Source organism: Chanodichthys erythropterus, chromosome 3 (genome assembly GCF_024489055.1).
Source record: "Chanodichthys erythropterus isolate Z2021 chromosome 3, ASM2448905v1, whole genome shotgun sequence".
Lineage (NCBI taxonomy): Eukaryota > Metazoa > Chordata > Actinopteri > Cypriniformes > Xenocyprididae > Chanodichthys > Chanodichthys erythropterus.
Genome location: NC_090223.1, coordinates 21,500,425 through 21,521,141, shown reverse-complemented (window position 1 = coordinate 21,521,141; position 20,717 = coordinate 21,500,425). Strand labels below are relative to the sequence as shown.

General features: G+C 36.8%; 2 protein-coding genes across 3 annotated transcripts in view; one reads left to right on the top strand and one right to left on the bottom strand.

Moving 5' to 3' along the window:
* Positions 1-1,639: 1,639 nt before the first annotated feature.
* On the bottom strand, positions 1,640-4,888 carry swsap1 (SWIM-type zinc finger 7 associated protein 1). Its single transcript, XM_067371590.1, has 2 exons — positions 4,544-4,888; positions 1,640-2,372 (listed from the first exon to the last, which is right to left on the bottom strand). The coding sequence occupies exons 1-2, from the start codon at positions 4,802-4,804 to the stop codon at positions 1,803-1,805; spliced, it is 831 nt and encodes a 276-aa protein (XP_067227691.1). The 5' UTR covers positions 4,805-4,888; the 3' UTR covers positions 1,640-1,802.
* Positions 4,889-4,997: 109 nt separating this feature from the next.
* The window catches only part of znf653 (zinc finger protein 653), a 21,300-nt gene continuing 5,580 nt past the window's right edge, over positions 4,998-20,717 (top strand). For both annotated transcript variants that reach the window (XR_010894578.1, XM_067381330.1), the window contains exons 1-10: positions 4,998-5,478; positions 6,055-6,095; positions 9,313-9,630; positions 11,973-12,484; positions 14,534-14,699; positions 14,929-15,004; positions 17,731-17,842; positions 18,396-18,510; positions 19,957-20,056; positions 20,164-20,717. The exon at positions 20,164-20,717 is cut by the window's right edge. Coding sequence is in view for 1 of the 2 variants with exons in the window: in XM_067381330.1 (XP_067237431.1) it covers positions 5,201-5,478; positions 6,055-6,095; positions 9,313-9,630; positions 11,973-12,484; positions 14,534-14,699; positions 14,929-15,004; positions 17,731-17,842; positions 18,396-18,510; positions 19,957-20,056; positions 20,164-20,341 (1,896 nt within the window). In the remaining variant the exon portion in view is untranslated. The remainder of the gene's footprint in view (positions 5,479-6,054; positions 6,096-9,312; positions 9,631-11,972; positions 12,485-14,533; positions 14,700-14,928; positions 15,005-17,730; positions 17,843-18,395; positions 18,511-19,956; positions 20,057-20,163) is intronic.

The following is a 20,717-nucleotide window of genomic DNA, read 5'->3' as shown; positions in this document are numbered from 1 at the left end:
TAAATACTAAAGATAACTTGGTTTTAGACCACAATAAATGTAGAGTTGGGCCTGCTTTTGCAGCCAAATAGCATCAGTTCATCTTGGGAATGACAGATTCTCTTACAGTGGCCAGAGGGATTTTGAGCCAGTCCTCTAGAACAGTGTTCAGGTCACCATGTGATGCTCCTCCAAAATAGCCCAAAGTGCCTCAAAATATTTAGATCTGGTGACTGTGCAGGCAATGTTCAACTTCACTTTCATTTTCATCAAATCATTCTTGCTGGGTGTATTGGTGCATTATCATTCTGATACACAGCACCCCCTTCAGGGTACAGTGTTTGAACCATTAGGTGCGCACAGTCCTCCAGAATGGTTCAGTAGTCGTGCTTATCAAACACAGTAGAGAATGACATGATATTGCAGCCCAAGACATCACTGATTCACCCTGTGCTTCATTCTGGGCAGCAACAGTCCGGGGCTATGCCTCTTTGGAGCTTCTCCGCACCGTAACTCCCATGTGGGAAAGACAGTGAAGATGGACTTATCAGAGATGTTTCATCTTGTCCACAGCCCAAGATTTGCACTGTTGACACCAATGAAACTGACACTTGGCATTGGCACGAGTGACCAAAGTTTTGGCTATAGCAGCACAACCAATTAATATTGACTCCGTGGAGCTCCCGAGGAACAGTTTTGGTAGAAGAAGGAGAGTTGAGGTGTGCATTTAATTCTGCAATGAGTTGGGCAGCTGTGGTTTTATGTTTTTTTGATACAACCTGGGTTAGTAACTGGACAGTCAGCAACAGGTCTGGGGGGGGGGGGTTCCTGGGACATTGTTCTGGGTAATTTTGGTGGAAACGAGGCTAAAGGCTTGCTATCCTGGTCACAGATGAGCCAGCGAGATGCACACCAACAATATGTCTTCTTTTGAACTCTGAACTCAGTGAAGATTGGCCACCAGGCTATGCATATTTTGGCTAAATCCCAAATGGCACCCTTAACACTTGCGGTCTTCCTACGAGTCTGCAATTTCATGACGTAACGCCGCTTTGACAGTCAGGAAGAAGTCTGCTGCGGAGACAGCAGAAGACACCCAGTGCAGGCTCAGCGAAGGCTTGCATCGAGGGCGCATATCGGCCGCTTGTGAGCACCCTTCTAAAGCCTAAAATTGACAAATGAGACACCCTACGGCCTCGTGGACTTAACAGACATGCATACGGCAGAAATATGCCATTTGGGATTCACCCAAAGGCGTGTTTCAGATTTATTGTCCAAGCCGTGTAGATACACAGACGATGCTGTAAGCCTGTAAGATATGCTGCTGCTGCATAATTAGACAAATCCCATAGCAGGTGGAGCTGGGGAGGTGGAGGGGTTCAGAGGAACTCTCATAGCTTATAGCAAACACTGGACCAGACTATTTAAATGTTGAGCAAGCAATCTCATTGGCTGCAGGATCAGCAGAGGCCAATCAGCTTGCACCATGTGGGGTTAGGGTTAGAAATTAGAAAACGGTTGTTAAATGTTTTCTAATCTGTTTCGTGGGTTTAAGTTAATGCAAGGGTTTTTATTAAATGCAATGTTATCAAAAGTAAAAAGATGACAGTCTGTAAAAAAAAACAGTTGTTTAATAAAAAATTAATGCTGACATTTTCTTTTCAAACTTTAGAAAACTTTAAACATTCAAATAGTTTCTACATTGTCAATACTATATAAATCCTGCAAGTATAGTTGACAGATGCAAAATATCTGTATTTGGTCAAAGTTTGTTACTTTGTCAACATTACAAGTAAGTTACAGTACATTGGAATATTAACATTTTATTTTCCATCTTCACGTCTCTCATTTTCCTGTCTGCTTTTGTCCTGTTGGTTCAGAATCTGCTGTTCTCCAATGATGACTGGACGAAACTCCACAGCACCTCCTGTCTGCAGCACCATGTGCCACTGCTGTCCCTGATCGCCCAATGAAGGACATGTGCCTGACAGATACACCTGCCACTCGTTCTGCCCCGCCATTTCCTCCAAGGTGCACCTCACCTGCAGGTAACGGTCCAGTACAGAAAGGAGAAGATCAGGGGCTTCACTGTCCCGACTGCCTTCACATTCACTCTGAAAGGAGACCATGACCCTGCACAGGCCCTGTCCATCTGTTCTGTTCTGCTGGATCTGTGTCAGAAAAGCAGCAGTGTCATGCAGGAGGGCCGCCACATGGGCCACAGGGCCCAGGTCATCCTGTAGCAGTCCGCCTTGAGGCCCATGTAAATACTTCTCCAGACCATCCACAATGATCAGCGATGGAGTAGACGCGGCCTCGGATGCCAGCTCATGAAGGGACGCCACATCCTCAACAAGCTCCTTCAAAGTCTTCACATACACAAACTTCACATTCTGTAAGTGAAGATGCATGAAAACATGAAATAGGTGACTTTTATTCAGAACAAATTATATTTGGCTCATTAACCTTGTAAAACCTCAAATAACAGCCAGAAAAAAAACACCTTGAGATTTCCAAACTGAGGAAAAATATGCTATTTGGTGCAGTTGCTGATATTTGGCCAGTAAGATGTAAGATGGAATTCTAATAGCTTGTGATGTAAATCAATGAGATCTTTATAACAGTGTTGAGACTACTTACATAAAATTCATATACATGTAATGTAATGCAATACAATGATGATTGAGAGATGAACAAAGAAACCTTCCACGAAAGTCTGATGTACCATATTTGACACTAAAATTTTAACATGATTTTTCAAAAATTGTATATCCATAAATAATGGATAATCACGTAAACCTAAATTTCTTCAGTCAAATGAAAAATGCTAATTTTGAAATATTAATAACAATATAAAGGTTACAGCATTTACTTTATTTTCACAGCAAATTGACATTTACCATGACATGAATTACACTAAAAGGCATTTTACTTAGTCCCCCTGTGGTGAAAATCAAGTTTTTAATGTTGCTTATATGTCTATGTGGTGTTTTTAACCATTGCTGAGTATTTTCTCCTTAAAACTGCAGTGAAAAAAAAAAACCTAAAAACACAGTTTGAAACGCTGCCGTTTTTGATGTCCATTGCTTGAAGTGGGCTGGTATGCACCTTCTTCAGGAACGGATTTTGAAGCAAGCATCGGGAGTACCACGGTGTTGTGCCGAATTTCGACCCCCTGTGAGATTATTACCCTCCTAGTATTGGTAGGTTTAGGAGTAGGTATGGGGGAGGGGTTAAAGTATTAGTTTACTTTCCAATTAAAATTTCCTGATAATTTACTCACCCCCATTTCATCCAAGATGTTAAATGTCTTTCTTTCTTCAGTCGAAAAGAAATGAAGGTTTTTGATGAAAACATTCCAGGATTGTTCTCCTTATAGTGGACTTCAATGGCCTCCAAATGGTTGAAAGTCAAAATAACAGTTTACAGCGATCCCAGACAAGAAATATCTAGAGAAACCATCGCTCATTTTCTAAAAAAAAAATTAAATTTTTTTTATACGTTTTAATCATAAATGCTATTCTTGAACTAGTTCTCTTCTTCTTTATTAGAAATTTGGCTGTGTAGACAATGCTAAGTGTATTACTGCCCTCCTCAGGTCAAAGTTTGAACTAAATTGTCATATACAATATGCTAGTGCAAGTATATAACAATTAGTTCAAATTTTGACCTGTGGAGGGCAGTAATACACTTAGCAGTGTCTATACTGCTGGAATTCAAATAGAGAAGAAAGATGAGCATTTATGGTTAAAACATATAATTTTATTTTTTTTTTTAGACAATGAGCGATGGTTTCTCTAGATAAGACCCTTATTCCTTGTCTGAGATTGTGTAGAACGCTTTGAAGCTGCACTGAAACTAATTTTGACCTTCAACTGTTTGGAGGCCATTGAAGTCCACTATAAGGAGAAAAATCCTGGAATGTTTTCATCAAAAACCTTAATTTCTTTTTGACTGAAGAAAGAAAGACATGAACAACGGCACAACACCGGCACTTTTATTTTTCAGCTTGAAGCACTGCTAACACAAACTACCTTGTAACCAATCACATCAAAGTGCCAGCGGACTTTAGCATATCTAGGACCGCTCTGAAGCAAGGGAGTTGTCGTGTAACATTAGCAACATATTATTAGCTGTTTGACAACGTAGTCAAGCAAAAGGCTAATCATATTAATTATTGTGTCCGACGTTTTAAAAAGCGATCCCATTGTGCAGCGTTTACCTCAGTAAGTTGACCGAGCGGATCTCTGAGCTCGTGCAAGTGAGTGGAGGCGGGGCTAATTAGCATTCACAGATCCACATATACTAAAGTATACATGGATTACATTCAAGCTATTTTAAGGTATTGAAACTTTTTTTTTTTTTCAGGAATAAACGTTTAAATTTATAATTTTGCTTATCAAAGAGAGTTTAAAATCTTTGACTACAGGGGGACTTTATTAAAAATGTATAAACTATCAGATGTTTTTCAGCAAACTTTTGACCATGTCGATAATTCGTATATCTGACTGAATTATCATGCATTAATTATCTTGAGGCTGTTCAAACAAACTATTTTAATTACCTTCAGATTCTCTAGTTTTAGTCCAGGAACTGAAGCCCTCAGAGAAACCGGCAGAGACTGAAATGGAGTCTGTGTGAAAAACAGCACTTTGAGCCCCAGATCTGTGGCAGCAGTGACCGCGGCTAGAAATAACACAGATCTGCTGATGTTCGCGTCCCCAATCACTAACGTGTTGCCTTCTACACTAGAGGGAAACAGTAAATCACTCGTTAAACTTCCTGATGCAAATCGTCTGAAAACGACTCCTAAAATATCAGCCATTACAATTTGCGTAAAATGACTGATATTAGCAACTATTTATTTGAATGTAAGTACAGCAACAACGTGAAAGTAACATGCATCATCATCTCCCGCGAAACTTGACGTTCTGCCTACTGTTGGAACGAAGCAGCTGATTGGCTGTCATAAAAGAGAGCTCACGGTTGATTGGTCAAATCTATGTGTCGGTTCAAAAACAAACTAAATTATCCTCGTTTTAATTTAAAAAAAATGATATATTTTATCCTAAATTTCACGCGTTATTCATCTACAAAAATATTAATCCAATAAAAAACTAAATAAAATAAAATAAAATGTAAAAAAATCCACTTCCTTTAAGGCTACACACAGCACTTCCCTTTAAGACAAAACATAACAACTCAACAGCTGATACAAAACATGGCGGCGGTAAACACAGACTCCAAAGCCACCGGAGAGCAAATTAAAGCTATTTTACGCCGCTGCAGAGGTCGACCCCGGCTGACAGACGCGGATCGGGCGCAGCGGCGGCTGGAATCGCGGAAGAAGTACGATGTGCGGCGCGTCTATCTTGGAGAAGCACACCAGGTCTGGAGCGAGCTGCGCCGGCGCACGAGTATGAGCGACGCGGGGCTCGCGGAGTATTTAATCCTCCTCAATTCGGCATATGGAGAAAAATACCAGCAGAAATACGGCAGGTATGTATAAGTGACACATAAAAGCCATATTTGATCATGCATCACTCAAAATCAAGAAGTTGGGTAGCATTGGAATTCAGCTGGCTGTCCAATAAATTCATGCATGCATGTGTTTGTGGACTGATATGTGCACAACTGTTCTTATCTGATACAACTAAGTTCGTTTTCCTTTTGTATATTGCAATGTTCTTTGGTAATCTGAATCTACCTTATTGATCTACTGCTTTATTTTAGTTTGTTTACATGTATCTTTACTATAATAATAGTACCATTGTATTTTCTTGAAGCATCTTAGAGTATAATGCAAACGCCATGGTACATGAATATGGTCATAATTTTAGTGTACCATGACATTTCCATATGCATTCAATGCAATGTGCTTGCCTTGGCCTTCATGTCTACTGTGGTGAATGAACCTAATATAGGCTCCTTTAATTGAATAGATCATTCAAGTTTTCCCAAACCCCTTTGGCTTACTTGTGTAAAACACACAAAAAGAGATGAAAGTGAGTGAGTGGTAGTTAGTTAGCTTCATGTAGCTTTTCTTTTTAACATGTCTCGTGTTGTGATGGACAGGAAGAAATCCATTCCTGAACAATGCAGCAGTCACAGGAAAGGTGAGTAATATTTATATGCATTATATCGGTTTCATCTACTGACAGGTACACATGTAACCCAAACCTCTTTTCACAAAGTAGTGTTTCCGAAGCCTCTTGGAATATACGGTAGTGGTCAAAAGTGATGAGAAAATTGACATCTTCACCCTTGATTTAGTTGTGCTTGGAGTCAATAGTTTTATTTGTGATATTAACACAACGAAACATGCCAAATTGTGCGGACGTAAATTGTAACCAGAGTGTCATATGAAAGAAATTATGAACACATGCTAAAATAAGAGCAAACCAACAAAATATTAATAACTGATTAAGCTGTAGTCAAATGTGAGCTCTTTGTTTTTCTATGCTTTGCCTTTTTTGCAAAATAACTTGGTCGGATAAATACCTTAACCAGTTTTAGAGTTTTGTTCTTCCCTCATATTTAAAATATATATATAAAAAAAAAAAAAATTCCTAATATTTTGATGGTTTAATTGAACATGTAGGGTCATTAAAAACGAATCACGCTACCATTCAAACATTTAGGGTGGATGGTATGATTTTAAATAAATAAAAATTACAGTAATATTGTGAAATATTATTACAATTTAAAATCACTATTTTCTATTGTAATATATTGTAAAATGTAGTTTATTTCTGTGATGCAGAGCTGAATTTTCAGCAGTCAGTCTTCAGTGTCACATGATCCTTCAGAAATCATTCTAATATGAAGATTTGATGCTCAAGAAACATTTCTGATTATTGTAACATATCTTTTTAGGGGCCAAGCACTGAAGGTGGCAAAAAACTAATATTGTCCATGGCTTATTTTTTATGTTCTCATAGATATAAACTCCAAAACAAAATAAGATATTTTCACCAATGGACTCACTCTGAGGATACCTAAAAAAAAAAATGGTGGGATTGTGCCTCTCGGTGGCGCTATAATAGAACAAAACATGTAATTGTTAACATGGTATAACGTGTTATACCTTACGAATGCATTGGTGTACCATTACGAAACTCAGTATGTGCCATCAGCACATAGGTTTTGAGAAAGCCTTGTGGTCATGTTATAATGAAAAAGAAAAAAAAAATGCTGATAGCTTTTGATTAATTTAACCTATAGAGTACCTCAGGGATGACGTTTTTGTATGTAAAACCTGGAAGCGAGTTAGCCGTTCCATAAAGTCATTGGGTTTTTTGAATGGGTTTTTGCTAAATCGCCTGAAATAAAGTCTGTGGTTAACAAAGCCTCTAAATACTTTCATGTTTTGATCTATTACATAAAACACACCAGTTATAACCCACTTGTGATTTTTAAACTTTTACTGTGTCTTAAAATCGGCGGTTGCTAACAAATTGCTAAAAGGGATTACTTCCTTTGGCGGGGACTTTAGACGTCATCATTAAAAACGGGACATTTGGACAGCATTTCTCATGAAAAAGTGGATAAGTATTCATAACGGCACAGATCATAATCAGCGGGCATGTTTATAAATAAAGTTGTTTTTTAAATAAAGTTTGAGGAAGCTTGGCAGTGATGACATTGATCTGCGACCATGGTGTGCTGTAGTCCGTTTATAGCCTACTGTTAGCTTTTTATATCTGACGACTTTATTTGGGTTTCAAAATCTGTAAATGTTGTGTTAACTTGTAAAGATTATCTTGATAGACAAAATGTGTAAGTGTCATAACCCTTTGTTAAACACAGAGCTTATGTTTTGCGATTTTCCAGTAGTCTGTGGGAAAAAATGCTTTCGATCAAGGGAACCGTGCGCCGCTAACTTGCGGGTTGGCCGACAAAAACATGTCATCTCTGAGGTACTCTATTGTAATGAGACTGGTCTTAATAGATTCCTTGGGAATCATGCCGGGAACATAAATACCAGTGTTGCCATAGTTGGCCAAGCTTGCTGTCCGATGTCAGCTTACTCTGACCACACCACATCAGTTTGGTCACAGCGCCAGCTATTGGTCGACTGTGATAAACCTGTCAGTCATATTTCTAATGACTGTATTTATGATTTTTCAGCCAATTTGCCTAAAATCATCTTAAAATGTTGTTACTTGCTTGTTGTTGCAGCTGGTCTGAGTCTCATAGCTATGATGGCATGGCTTATTGTGCTCTTTGTGCTTGACCCCGTAACTGCTGCTTGCAGCTATATTTATTTCATATTATTCTTAACATTTATTCTTACTGAAATCTGTTGTGCTGCTTAATATTTTTGTGAAAATCATTATTTTTAAGGATTTTTAAATGAATAGAAAGTTCAAAAGCATTTATTGGGAATAGAAACTTTTTGCAACATTATAAATGTCTTCACTGTCACTTTATCAATTTAATTCATCCTTTCTGAATAAAAGTATTCATTAATTTTTTTTAAAGGATTAGTTCACTTTCAAATTAAAATTTCCTGATAATTTACTCACCCCCATTTCATCCTAGATGTACATGTCTTTCTTTCTTCAGTGGAAAAAAATGAAGGTTTTTGATGAAAACATTCCAGGATTTTCTCATTATAGTGGACTTCAATGGTCAAAATGACAGTTTCAGTGCAGCTTCAAAGGGCTTTAAACGATACCAGACGAGGAATAAGGGTCTTATCTAGTGAAACGATCGGTCGTTTTCTTAAAAATAAATAAATAAATTATATAAGTTTTAACAATAAATGCTCATCTTGAACTAGCTTTCTTCTTCTCTATTGAACTAAATTGTCATGTACAATATGCTAGTGCAAGTATATAACAATAAGTTCAAATTTTGACCTGTGGAGGGCAGTAATACACTTAGCAGTGTCTACACTGCTGATATTCAAATAGAGAAGAAGAAGAAGAGAGCTAATTCAAGATGAGCATTTATGGTTTATGTATAAAAAAATATATATATATATATAATTTTTTTTTTTTTTTTTTAGAAAATGAGCAATTGTTTCTCTAGATAAGACCCTTATTCCTCGTCTGGGATCGCTGTGAACTTTAATTTTAACCTTCAACTGTTTGGGCTCCATTGAAGTCCACTATAAGGAGAATAATCCTGGAATGTTTTCTTCAAAAACCTTAATTTCTTCACGACTGATGAAAGAAAGACATGAAGATCTCGGATGACATGGGGGTGAGTAAATTATCAGGAAATTTTAATTAGAAAGTGAACTAATCCTTTAAGAAGCAGCACTAGTGTGTCTGCTGTTCATTTGTCTCTGTGATCGATTAAGAGAGAGATTGTTTCTCCTCGCAGGGAAGAAGGTGTCTGCCACCAGCTTGCAGAACGTGGTGAACTGGTACCAGTGTCACCTCCAGTCCTGCCCGCATGAGCCTGAGCTGCAGGCGGTGGAGCCCACTGTGGGTTTATCTACATCTGCACTGTGGCAGTGTGTGGCTGGTCACTCGTTTGTGCAGTACCTGCCCTGGCCTGCAGGGGGCGAGTCTGAGTCAGACGTGGAGGACAGTGCTGTGGAGAAAGATGAGGAGGACAGGCCTCCAGAGAAGAAAGATGCTGACAGTGAAAGTATCAACACCAGGAGAAGGAGACTGCAAAACCACGGGCAGCTGCAGGGTAGGAAAATCCTAAGCTGTTTTCAGTATGTTACCAAACTTTTTTTTCAGACGAACCACTGGGATGTTAAATATTTTATTGAAGTAACCCCTGAGACATATTTAACTACATATTTGCATGTTCACTGTTTCATGATGACAGTTAATGGTCACATGCAAAGAAATTTTTTTTTTTAATTTACTTTAAAACTATTTATATATTATTTGTACTATTTTATTAGTAGTAGTAGTATTAACTCTAATTATTAAAAAAGTTAATCACATAGTTAATAATTGTCTTAAATTATTAACTTTCAAACGTTCAAACCATCAAGATTTTAATGCTGTAAACTTGGAATTTTTTAAATTATGCAAATAAAGTCAACCTAGCACACAATGAGTTCCTGTTAAACTCGACATATACAAATGACACATGCAGAGAAGTTTGTGAGACCAGTGTTATTTTAGTATTATTAGCTTTCATTTTTATATTTTCAGTTTTCATTTTAGTTTTAGTAGAATCTTTAGTATGTGCTTTTAGCATTATGACATAGTTTATTAATGTTTAGGTTTATTTATTTATTTATTTTAATATTAGTTTAGTTTTTATTTCAGTTAGTAATTTTAGTCCTTCAACATCTTTTATTTAGTTGCCAAGGTTAAATTTCTAATTTCTGTTTAGTTTGTGTATCAGTTAATATTTATTTTATTTAAGCTTTATTTTAATTCAAAAATGATTTTATTAGTATTAAATTCAATAATTTAAAAAACCAACACCTTTGAAGAGACGGCACCTGGGAGGACTTCAGATGACGCAGCATCTGTATCAACATGCACATTCCCAAATTTCTATATATCCTAATTATTGCTAATGTAATTCATTTTTCCAGAAGCTCATTGCTTCTACCTTAAAATTAAACTGCTAACAGTGATTGTAAATTAAATTGCCTAAATTATTACTTTGTTAGCTAACTGCATGATTACATGTACATTTCTGAAACCACACTCACCTCCAATACCAGATTCTCTAAATTGTAATGTTGACATGCATTCTCTGTAAAGCTGCTTTGAAACAATATGCATCATGAAAAGTGCTATACAAATAAATGTGAATTGAATTGAAAAAAAAAACATGAAAACACCAGATTATGAGCTGTTCGCTATATTTGCTCTGAAACACGCAGCGCAATAAACTATATGCTTGTTTAATTAAATCACAACATTTTATTTGATAAGTGTTATTTTAGTATTGAGATACTATTGTAGTTTTTCTTAATATTTTGAATCAGTTTGTATTTGCATATTTTCCATTCTAATTTTAATTTGAGTTAAAAATTTTAGTAATTTTGTTGTGTTTGTCATTTTTAAAGGGGTCATGACATGTACTTTTTATTATTTTAATATGTTCCTAGAGGTTCACTTACAATGTTAATAAAATTCAGAAATTCACAAACACAATTCAGCCCTCATTCTGACCTTCTGTCTGAAATGATACTTTATAAGAAGCGGCTCCTTTAAGGCTTGTCTGTATAAGGCCTCTGTTATGATTGGCTACCGTCATTGCATAGGAAACAGAATCAAAGTCCACTCACTATTGCACACGAGGAAGTGTTTTGAAAACATTATCCATATAAAACCATCTTTTACAGACAAAGTATTATAAAATCACTTACTTTGATTTGTGATGATTCGGTTGCTCAACAACAACAAAGCTGGAGAATCTCACGCTGCCAAAATGACTATTGTCAGTAATGGTGTTCAGCCTTTCATTGTTCAAACCGGAGTCTGTCACTGATGAAGAAGTTACAACTTTTAGAACGAAACTGGATGTTTCTGAATGATTAGTGGATAAATTTATGTAGTTTCTGTGGAGTTGATTCAACTCATTGACTAGCATGTGTCGTCATGTTAATCTTTTGTGCAAATCCAGTGTTGAATTGACCCTCGTTTGTGAAGCAGTCCGGCGTAAAATGATGGCATGGTAACAACACTCTACTACAACAACTCTTCCTCTTCTCTAAAGCAGCCCAACATGGCCTCACCCCCTTTGTTGAGTGTTCTCAGGAGCAGGATTTATGTACATTTTAGTGTTTGTAATGTCATTAACCCGGGAAGAAGCTCGTTTTAGTCCTTAAACAGAATTCTTTAAAAGAAAGTATCTCTCTTTGCATTGAACTTTGAGTGTCGTAACTTTGCAGATGTTGTTTATGCTCAAACAGCAACATTAATACTAACTAAAGTTTAAAAAAGTAAAATCATTATAATAACCCCTTTTAAAATGATTAGCTTTTCATCAACTCACAGACCCCTGTTATAATGGATTTAACATTGAACGGTGAATTGAATCTTTTCTTAATCTTTCAGATGCAGTCAGTGAGTTGGAAGACGATGATGAACATGCTTCCCAGATGGACCATCAGATGACATGCACATCCCTCAATGATCTCCCAGGATCTCCTGCGGCCCACAGCAGTCCTCCCGCCTCAGAGAACTGTCTGGGAGACCAGGCCGTGTGGGAGATGGAGGTGCTCATGAACAGAGAAGCAGAGTCTGATGGAAAAGCCTCGGATCGGGATGCGGCGAGAGAGTCGGACCCTGTCACGGAGCAGGCGGACGGTTCGAGAACATTAGAAAACGAGGAAAAAGGTGGACGGGGCTCAGATGAGAGATATGAATGCATGGTTGTCACAGCGCCCTTGACAGACAGGCGGGAGAGGGCGGATGGAGATGATAGCTCTGGAAAAGGTGTGGAAGAGAGCATCCCGTCATTAGCGGCTGCCTCAGCGCAGAGCGAACTATTTGAGAATCAGGATCTGCAGACGGTGATGGGCGAATGTGATCTACCGGACCAGCACTCTACTCTGGAAGGATCTCAAGTAGGTTAAAGGAGTCACAAGAGACCCAATAGAGCAGGGGTTCTCAAACAGGGGGTCGGGGGCCTCAGCAAACTTACAAGGGGGTTGGAGGATGACGTAAACCTCAGAGCAGTGCCGGTCCTCCAATTATGCAAAGTACGCAAGTTGCGTAGGGCACCCGAACCACCAGGGGGCACCCTTGCTCTCAAAGATAATTTAATGACTAGGGATGTAATAGTCTTGGTTTTGATTTTCGTTTCCAACGATTATTCTAAACATGACGTAACTTTCCGTTCCTTTCCTTTAAAGCGGAGCACTTTCACCCTTTCCTAAGTAACATCCAAATCAGTCGAATCGTGTAACATGAATCGTAATATGCAGTCTCCTGCAGGACATGCTCGATAGGCTACTACAAAGAATTTAAAGCTTATTGAGCTGCGAAAGAGTTGCTCAGGCGGATTTCTGTGTGCACGATCTGAGATGGAGTGAAACACTGACAAGTATAGGCTACTTTGGGCTTTGGGCATGTGCTGAAACTATGCAAAAATATGTCAAAATGCCCACCCTGGCAAGTTTTCACTTAAACGCAGTCGGTTATGTGTTGTGAATGTAAACAATCACTTATTGGTATATTAGACCTGTGCATTTGGTCTTAAAGTGACAGCAGCCTAAAAAACCTGCTGCTGTCCTTGTCATTTAATGTTAATAAAACAATTGAGAATCACATTGGGGGGTGTTGCCTAAATTTTGCTTAGGGCCCCCAGAAGTCTAGGACCAGCACTGCCTCTGAGGATGACTTAATAAAATTTATATTGATAGCATTAATATATTACAATATTCTGACTTTATACTTTATATTGGGGGGGCCTTTGAATATTTAGTTGGATTATGGGGGGCCTTTGAGGCAAAAAGGTTGAGAACCACTGCACAAAGGGCCCCAAGATGACTTAAAATGATTTAAAGTAAGACAAAATATGCTTTTAAAATAAAATTATTAGTGAAAAAAAAAAATACTTTAATCGTAAACAACTAGAAAAATAATGTAAAAGGATTAATCCCTTAAGAACATTCAGTTATTAAAACTTCTGGAATTGTCATTCTGGATTATTATAAATATAATATATAATAATTATATAAATAAATTTTAAATTGCTATTCCTAGTTTTTCTAAATAAAAAAACAAGCTACTACAAGCTACTGCTACAAATAGCATGCTACTTAGTATACTGCATACTATTTCTGCTGCATACTTGGATTTCACCGCAAAAATCAAAGGAAAGATATTTTGCCTGAAGAAATTAAGACTATTTTAACTATTTAAATTGAAAAGTAGTTATAAATTATTTTAGTATTTCTTCTAGTTCCTTCAATTTATGCTGATTTCAATTTAAGTATCTTTTCTGTAATGCATGAATTGCCAAAAAAAAAAAAAAAACTTCACCCTTCATTTTTTATGTGATTAATAAAACAATAGTATCAGCTGCAATCTCTTTTACTTATTATTTGATGGTAATTTTCACATTTACTTACTATATTTTAAATTTTTATTATTGCATAATGTGCTTTGTTTCACATACCAGTAGTAGACGGTATGAAGTGTATGCTGTGTAATATGCATTAAGCAGCACGATACCGCTCCATTACGAACACAGTCTTGGTTATGTAGTTGTAAAGTCAGTCATGGTAAAGGGGAGTTTAGTTGTTTTGCATTTGAGCTGCTGACCTTCAGCTGCTTTTCTTGTTGCTCCCTGTTTGCTTTCTCATTGGACACTTTTGATTTGCATTCTGTATGTTGACCCCTATGGATATGCCATAGAATGGAGATGTCCAGTTTTAGGGCTTTTTTAGGACATGTTGACCGTTTGCAGTCAAATGAGTCCATTTGCATGTCTGGTGTATGTCTTTTCGGCACGACAGCACATCACCCTTTTTTTTTTTTTAAAGTGCCCCTATTATGTTTTTTCAGATGTGTAATATAGCCATCTCTGTGGGTTAAACAGAATTGTCAATGTTAAATTCCTAGAAAAACTCTGAATAATTCACTACTACTCTATTTCTTCCTTCCCGTAGCTGATCATCATTACAGGCCCCAGTTATGAGGCTCTGGCGTCCGAAGGCATTCAGCTGAACGTGGGTGGCGGTGATGTCGAGGAGGTCACATGCACTCTGATCGGAGACATGTCGTATAATCAGATGTGCCAGTCAGAAGCGACGTCACAGCCCAACGTCGACACAGGTTTCAATCCGATCATGTTCATCAACAGAAACTGCTGACCTGTGTTTCTCTTAAACATGACTCATGAGGCAATCACTCAGTGTACTAGAAATGTGTGTTTTGAAACAGTTTAACCGGTTTTTTAACTACTTCCTTATGAGTTTAGTGTCAGTTTAACCAGTGTCGGTTATATAAGCTATTTTAAGGATTTATATTATGAAAACACACTGTTGATGTTTAATGGTTTCAGATCTGGGTGAGAAGCAGTTGTTGGATTCCAGTGAAGAAACACACTGTCCGAAGGAGCTTCAGCAATCTCTCAGTAGGTTAGTACCACTGTGAAAACACAAAACATGAAACCTCTTATTTCTGTATTATAAATGCTGTTCCCAAAAAAAAAAATTAAATATATAAGCAGCACAACCGTTTCCAACATTGATAATAATCAGAAATGTTTCATGTGCATCAAATCAGCATATTAGAATGATTTCTGAAGGATCATGTGACACTGAAGACTGGAGTAATGATGCTTTGATCACAGGAATAAATTACATTTTAACATATATTCACATAGCAAACATCTATTTCAGATTATAATAATATTTCACAATTTTACTGTATTTTTTTATCAAATAAATGCAGCCTTGCTGAGCAGAAGAAACCTCTTTCAAAAACATTAAAAGAATCTTACTGACATTAGTGTATATTGACTCAAAGTCTTTGACATCAGGCTTCAGACATCTGAGTGTCGTAATTTTGTACACGCCTTAACCGTTATTAAGCCTTTGTTCACATGCCTGATGTTCCAGGAATTTAACGACTCCTTATTGATAAGAAATTGTGGGAAGTGTGTATTGTATTGTTGTGTTGGGTTCATACATGACATACAGGTTCATACACCTTTAAAAATATTTTTTGATATATACATGAAAATGCTTAAACAAGCACTCAGAACTCCTTATAAACCACATAGCAACACATTGACACCCTCTCAGAACGCCTTAAAAACTATATAGCAACTACCCACAGTACTCATTATCATTGTTGTGGCTGTTTTTTGCACTATTAAAAATAAAATCATATTGAAGTGTGCTTTATTATTTGACTGCTGACTAAAAACTCCTCACAAATGGCATATCATGTTTCATAAGCCACATATATATATTAATCTGGACACGTTTGAATGCAACATTTTCTTTTGTCAAGTTTCTAGTCCACACTGAAACGTCAGAAGATGCTTAAATCATCTTGCTGCATATGTGTAAAATGTAATAAAAGCTCATTGAGATGATACCAGACAAAGTTATTGCACTATTCTTCTGGCACAATCATTTTATTAGCAAAATATCTCACTACTTAATGGTGTGTTCAGGTCACACTCAATCGCCATTATGTGTATGGTGCAATTGGGGAAAAAAAAACTTTATTGGTTTTTATTTATTAAATTGGACTTATAACTTTAATTTTTTTTTTTACTTTTTTCGATAAAAATTCTTTGGTTACACTTTATTTTAAGGTGAGGTAGTAACATTGTACTTACTCAAATAAGTACTGAGTAATATTAATTATCTACATGTAGGTTTAGGGTTAGTTACTTGTAATTATGCATAATTTACTGTTATTACTATAGTAAGTACATGAAGTAACATGTAACTACATCACCTTAAATTAACGTGTTGCCGATTCTTTTTAATGAAGCATTGCTGAAGTTATGTTTATGTTATATTGCTACTTTGAACTCACATGCAGTTTCCCTCATGTTTTGCCACAGGACAGCAAAACGCGTACAAAGTAACGTATCTTTAGCAACACTATGACAATGAATAGCACAAAGCATATAGGCCTACTTGGGCTGGTTTAAAAATATCGATTTCTCAATGTTAATTGAGAAATTTATATTTCTCGATTTGCTGTTTTAAGTTGAATGAACAAATTTTTTCAGCATGGCTCCAATTCAATAAACGGCAATAAGCTTTGTTACTTTTGATATGAAACAAAGTCTCAGCTTTCAATTTCTATTAAATGCGCTTTAAAATTTAAACAATAAATACCGTTTTGATGCTTTTTAATGTGGCGTGACAGATCGCCACATTAAAGATTTGAAGTGACGTAATGAAGTGTCAGCGCAGAGCACACGCAAACTGATCATCTTTTCCATCTTACTACTATGTTACAGCAAAAAAATGAACATCAGAAGGTATGTTGGGGAAAACTTACCAAAATCCGTATCATGTCTCATGTAATCACTCAATCTGCGTTTCAACAGCGGAAATATGTCAATAACACAGCTTACATTGTTACATTTACCTCAGAAAAGCCATTCAATGACCACAAACTTGTTAGTCAACTGGAAAAAATTAGCTCTAGATAAGAGCATTTTGTTAAATAAATGCACTACATTGTATATTCTTTGTATTTTTACTTAACCTGTTTGTCAATATTTAATATGTTTGAATAAATCTGTCATGTTTTTTATGACAGCCACCATTTAAATGTTTATATTTCAAAAACTGAGTAGAAACCTGTCATTAAAAAGTTATTATAACATTATTATTATAAAAATTTAATTTTGTGTACTTTAAATGCAAGTAGCCTATACCAGTTAATTTTAACCTTTTAATTTTATAGTAATGTAGGTTACCAACAAGTGTTTTCATATAGTTTACAGAATTAGTTCCTTGAGCTTATTTTCCATGTACTGTACCTGATTGGCCCCAATTAATCGATATCAAAATCAAAATTGAATCAAATCGTGAAATTTTTGTCAATACCGAGCCCTAGCATATACTGTTTTTACAACAATGATATATGTCATTGATTTGGACTCCACACTACAATGCGAATAAGTCATTTTCAAATTTATCCATTTGGGAAAGTGTCATCAGAAAGCTCAGTTTGCGCTTTAGTAAAAAGCAGTGTGGTTGGAAGCCCAAAACTTAGAGAAAATTGAATAATTGAAGCCACTCAATTTGGGACATCAGCAGTATTTGAGTGTATGAAGTCTCTGAAATGTGATTTGATCTCAGTTCAGTGGTGTGTGTTTGTGTTGCAGGTCTAAGAGGAGCCGGAGGGGTCCAGTAATCGAGGCAGATGGCATGCTGAAGATGTTTCACTGTCCGTATGAAGGCTGCAGCCAGGTGTACGTGGCCATCAGCAGTTTCCAGGTGAGGTCATGTGTGCGGTGCATGTCTAATGATCCTGTGGCCAGACAATCCCAACGCCACAGTACAAACAGATAAAAATAGAAGCTGGGAACTATACCCCGTGAGATGTATTGATGTAAACCTGAAGAGCCGGGTGTCTCGTCCGTTTCATTGTTCATCACAAAGGAAACATTCTAATTGTTCAACCAGACCTTAGCAACAGGAAATAAACTTTCCCTTCGCACAGGATGGGTTAAATATTGTGAACTCTGGAATGTAATTCTGCTTAATATTTGAGTTTGAGTACATCAGCACATCAGATTAATCGCATTAATGATAAATGCATATCTAATTATAATGTGGGTCAACTATTTTTCTGAAAAGGCTTTTAGATGTTATGTGGCTCGTATTCAAGAGATCATATTGCGTATTTATTTAGTAACATTGATACTCAAGAGCAAGATCTCATGGAGTTCATGTCGGAAGAGTAGCATTTGTAAAGTACAGGAAAAAAATAACACTTCTGCTTCTGAATCATGATTTCAAAAGATGTTTTCTGTTGCATGTTGGACAGAATCATGTTAACCTGGTGCACAGGAAGGGCCGGACCAAAGTCTGTCCTCATCCAGGCTGCGGGAAGAAGTTTTATCTGTCCAACCATCTTCATCGGCACATGATCATACACTCAGGTACAGGCATCAAATATTACTTGCGCTTCTGGTGCTCTTCACTGTGTTAATCCAGAAACAAACACTATAAATGTGCAAATCTTATTAGGAGATGTTAAATTAGGATATTTTTGATGAAATCCGAGTTGTTGTTTTTTTATCTCTCATAGAAAGCAACGAAATTACCACATTCAAGGTCCAGAAAAGTAGTAAATGCATTGTTAAAATAGTCAACGTGACTACAGTGGTTCAACCTTAAAGGTGCCCTTGATTCAAAAATTGAATTTACCGTGGCATAGTTGAATAACAAGAGTTCAGTACATGTAAATGACATACAGTGAGTCTCAAACTCCATTGTTTCCTCCTCCTTATATAAATCTCATTTGTTTAAAAGACCTCCGAAGAACAGGCGATTCTCAACATAACACCGACTGTTACGTAACAGTTGGGATCATTAATATGTATGACCCCAATATTTGCATATGCCAGCCCATGTTCAAGGCATTAGACAAGGGCAGTCAGTATTAACTTCTGGATGTGCACAGCTGAATCATCAGACTAGGTAAGCAAACAAGGACAATAGCAAAAAATGGCAGATGGAGCAATAATAACTGACATGATCCATGATATCATGATATTTTTAGTGATATTTGTAAATTGCCTTTCTAAATGTTTCGTTAGCATGTTGCTAATGTACTGTTAAATGTGGTTAAAGTTACCATCGTTTCTTACTGTATTCACGGAGACAAGAGCCGTCGCTATTTTCATTATTAAACACTTGCAGTCTGTATAATGCATAAACACAACTTCATTCTTTATAAATCTCTCCAACAGTGTAGCATTAGCCGTTAGCCACGGAGCATAACCTCAAATTCATTCAGAGTCAATGTAAACATCAAAATAAACACTGTACGTACGCGATTAGACATGCTGCATGACGAACACTTTGTAAAGATCCATTTTGAGGGTTATATTAGCTGTTTGAACTTTTTTTATGTTGTTTAAGGCAAGCGCGAGCTCTTGGGGCGTGGAGCACCAGATTTAAAGGGCCACACACCTTGAATCGGCTCATTTATAATGATGCCCCAAAATAGGCAGTTAAAAAAATTAATTAAAAAAAATCGATGGGGTATTTTGAGCTGAAACTCAGACACATTCAGGGGAAACCTTAGACTTATATTACATCTTTTTAAAAAAAAGTTCTAGGGCACCTTTAATGTTATGAAGTGACGAGAGGATACTTTTTGTGCGCTAAAACAAAAATAATGACTTTATTCAACAATATCTTCTCTTCTGTGTTATTCTCATGCGCTGCAATGTGTCTTCAATGTAAACTGTGTAGGAGAATAAAATTGTTTAATAAAGTTTTTTTTTTTCTTATATTAAACCCCAAATTAGGTAAAGGATTTTCAAGGGTTAAATTGATGCTTTTCTTAATCACAAACACATTTACCTTCTTTCATGCAGGTGTACGAGACTTTATCTGTGAGACGTGCGGCAAGTCGTTCAAACGCAAGAATCATTTAGAGGTGCACAGACGAACACACACGGGAGAGACGCCTTTACAGTGAGTTCACTGACAGAACCGAGACGTCTGACATATTTAATAATGTCACTTCATAGTGAATGTGGTTACTCACAACAAAAGTGTTTTTCTTGAACCTGTTCCTACAGATGTGAGATATGTGGGTATCAGTGTCGACAGCGAGCGTCGCTCAACTGGCACATGAGGAAACACACGTCTGAAGCCCACTTCAACTACACGTGCGAGCACTGCGGTAAACGCTTCGAGAAACTCGACAGCGTCAAGTTCCACAAACTTAAAAGCCATCCAGACAAACAGCCCACCTGAAAGACGCTTAAAGAAAGGGGGAAAAGAGCATTAGTATGTTTATAAAGTTAAACAAAGTGTTTCTTAAGCAGTAATCGCATTTGTGCACTTTTAGTAAAAACTTTTTGTAAAAAGCAAGACCTTCTTGATGAATAATCAAATAGAGGACACATGAGAGACAATGATCCAGAGAATCAAAACCATTCCTTTTTCTTGTCTAAGTATGCTCTTTTTTTTTTTCCTCATTCCTGTGCTGGACACAGAAAAACAAAACTACTTCTGCTGTCACTGCATGAACAAACATATTAAAGTTTACACCTGTTTTTTTTTTTTTTTTTGTTAATCCCATATTTTAATCATACAGTCCAAATCAGGCTGATGTAATTAACGTACATCT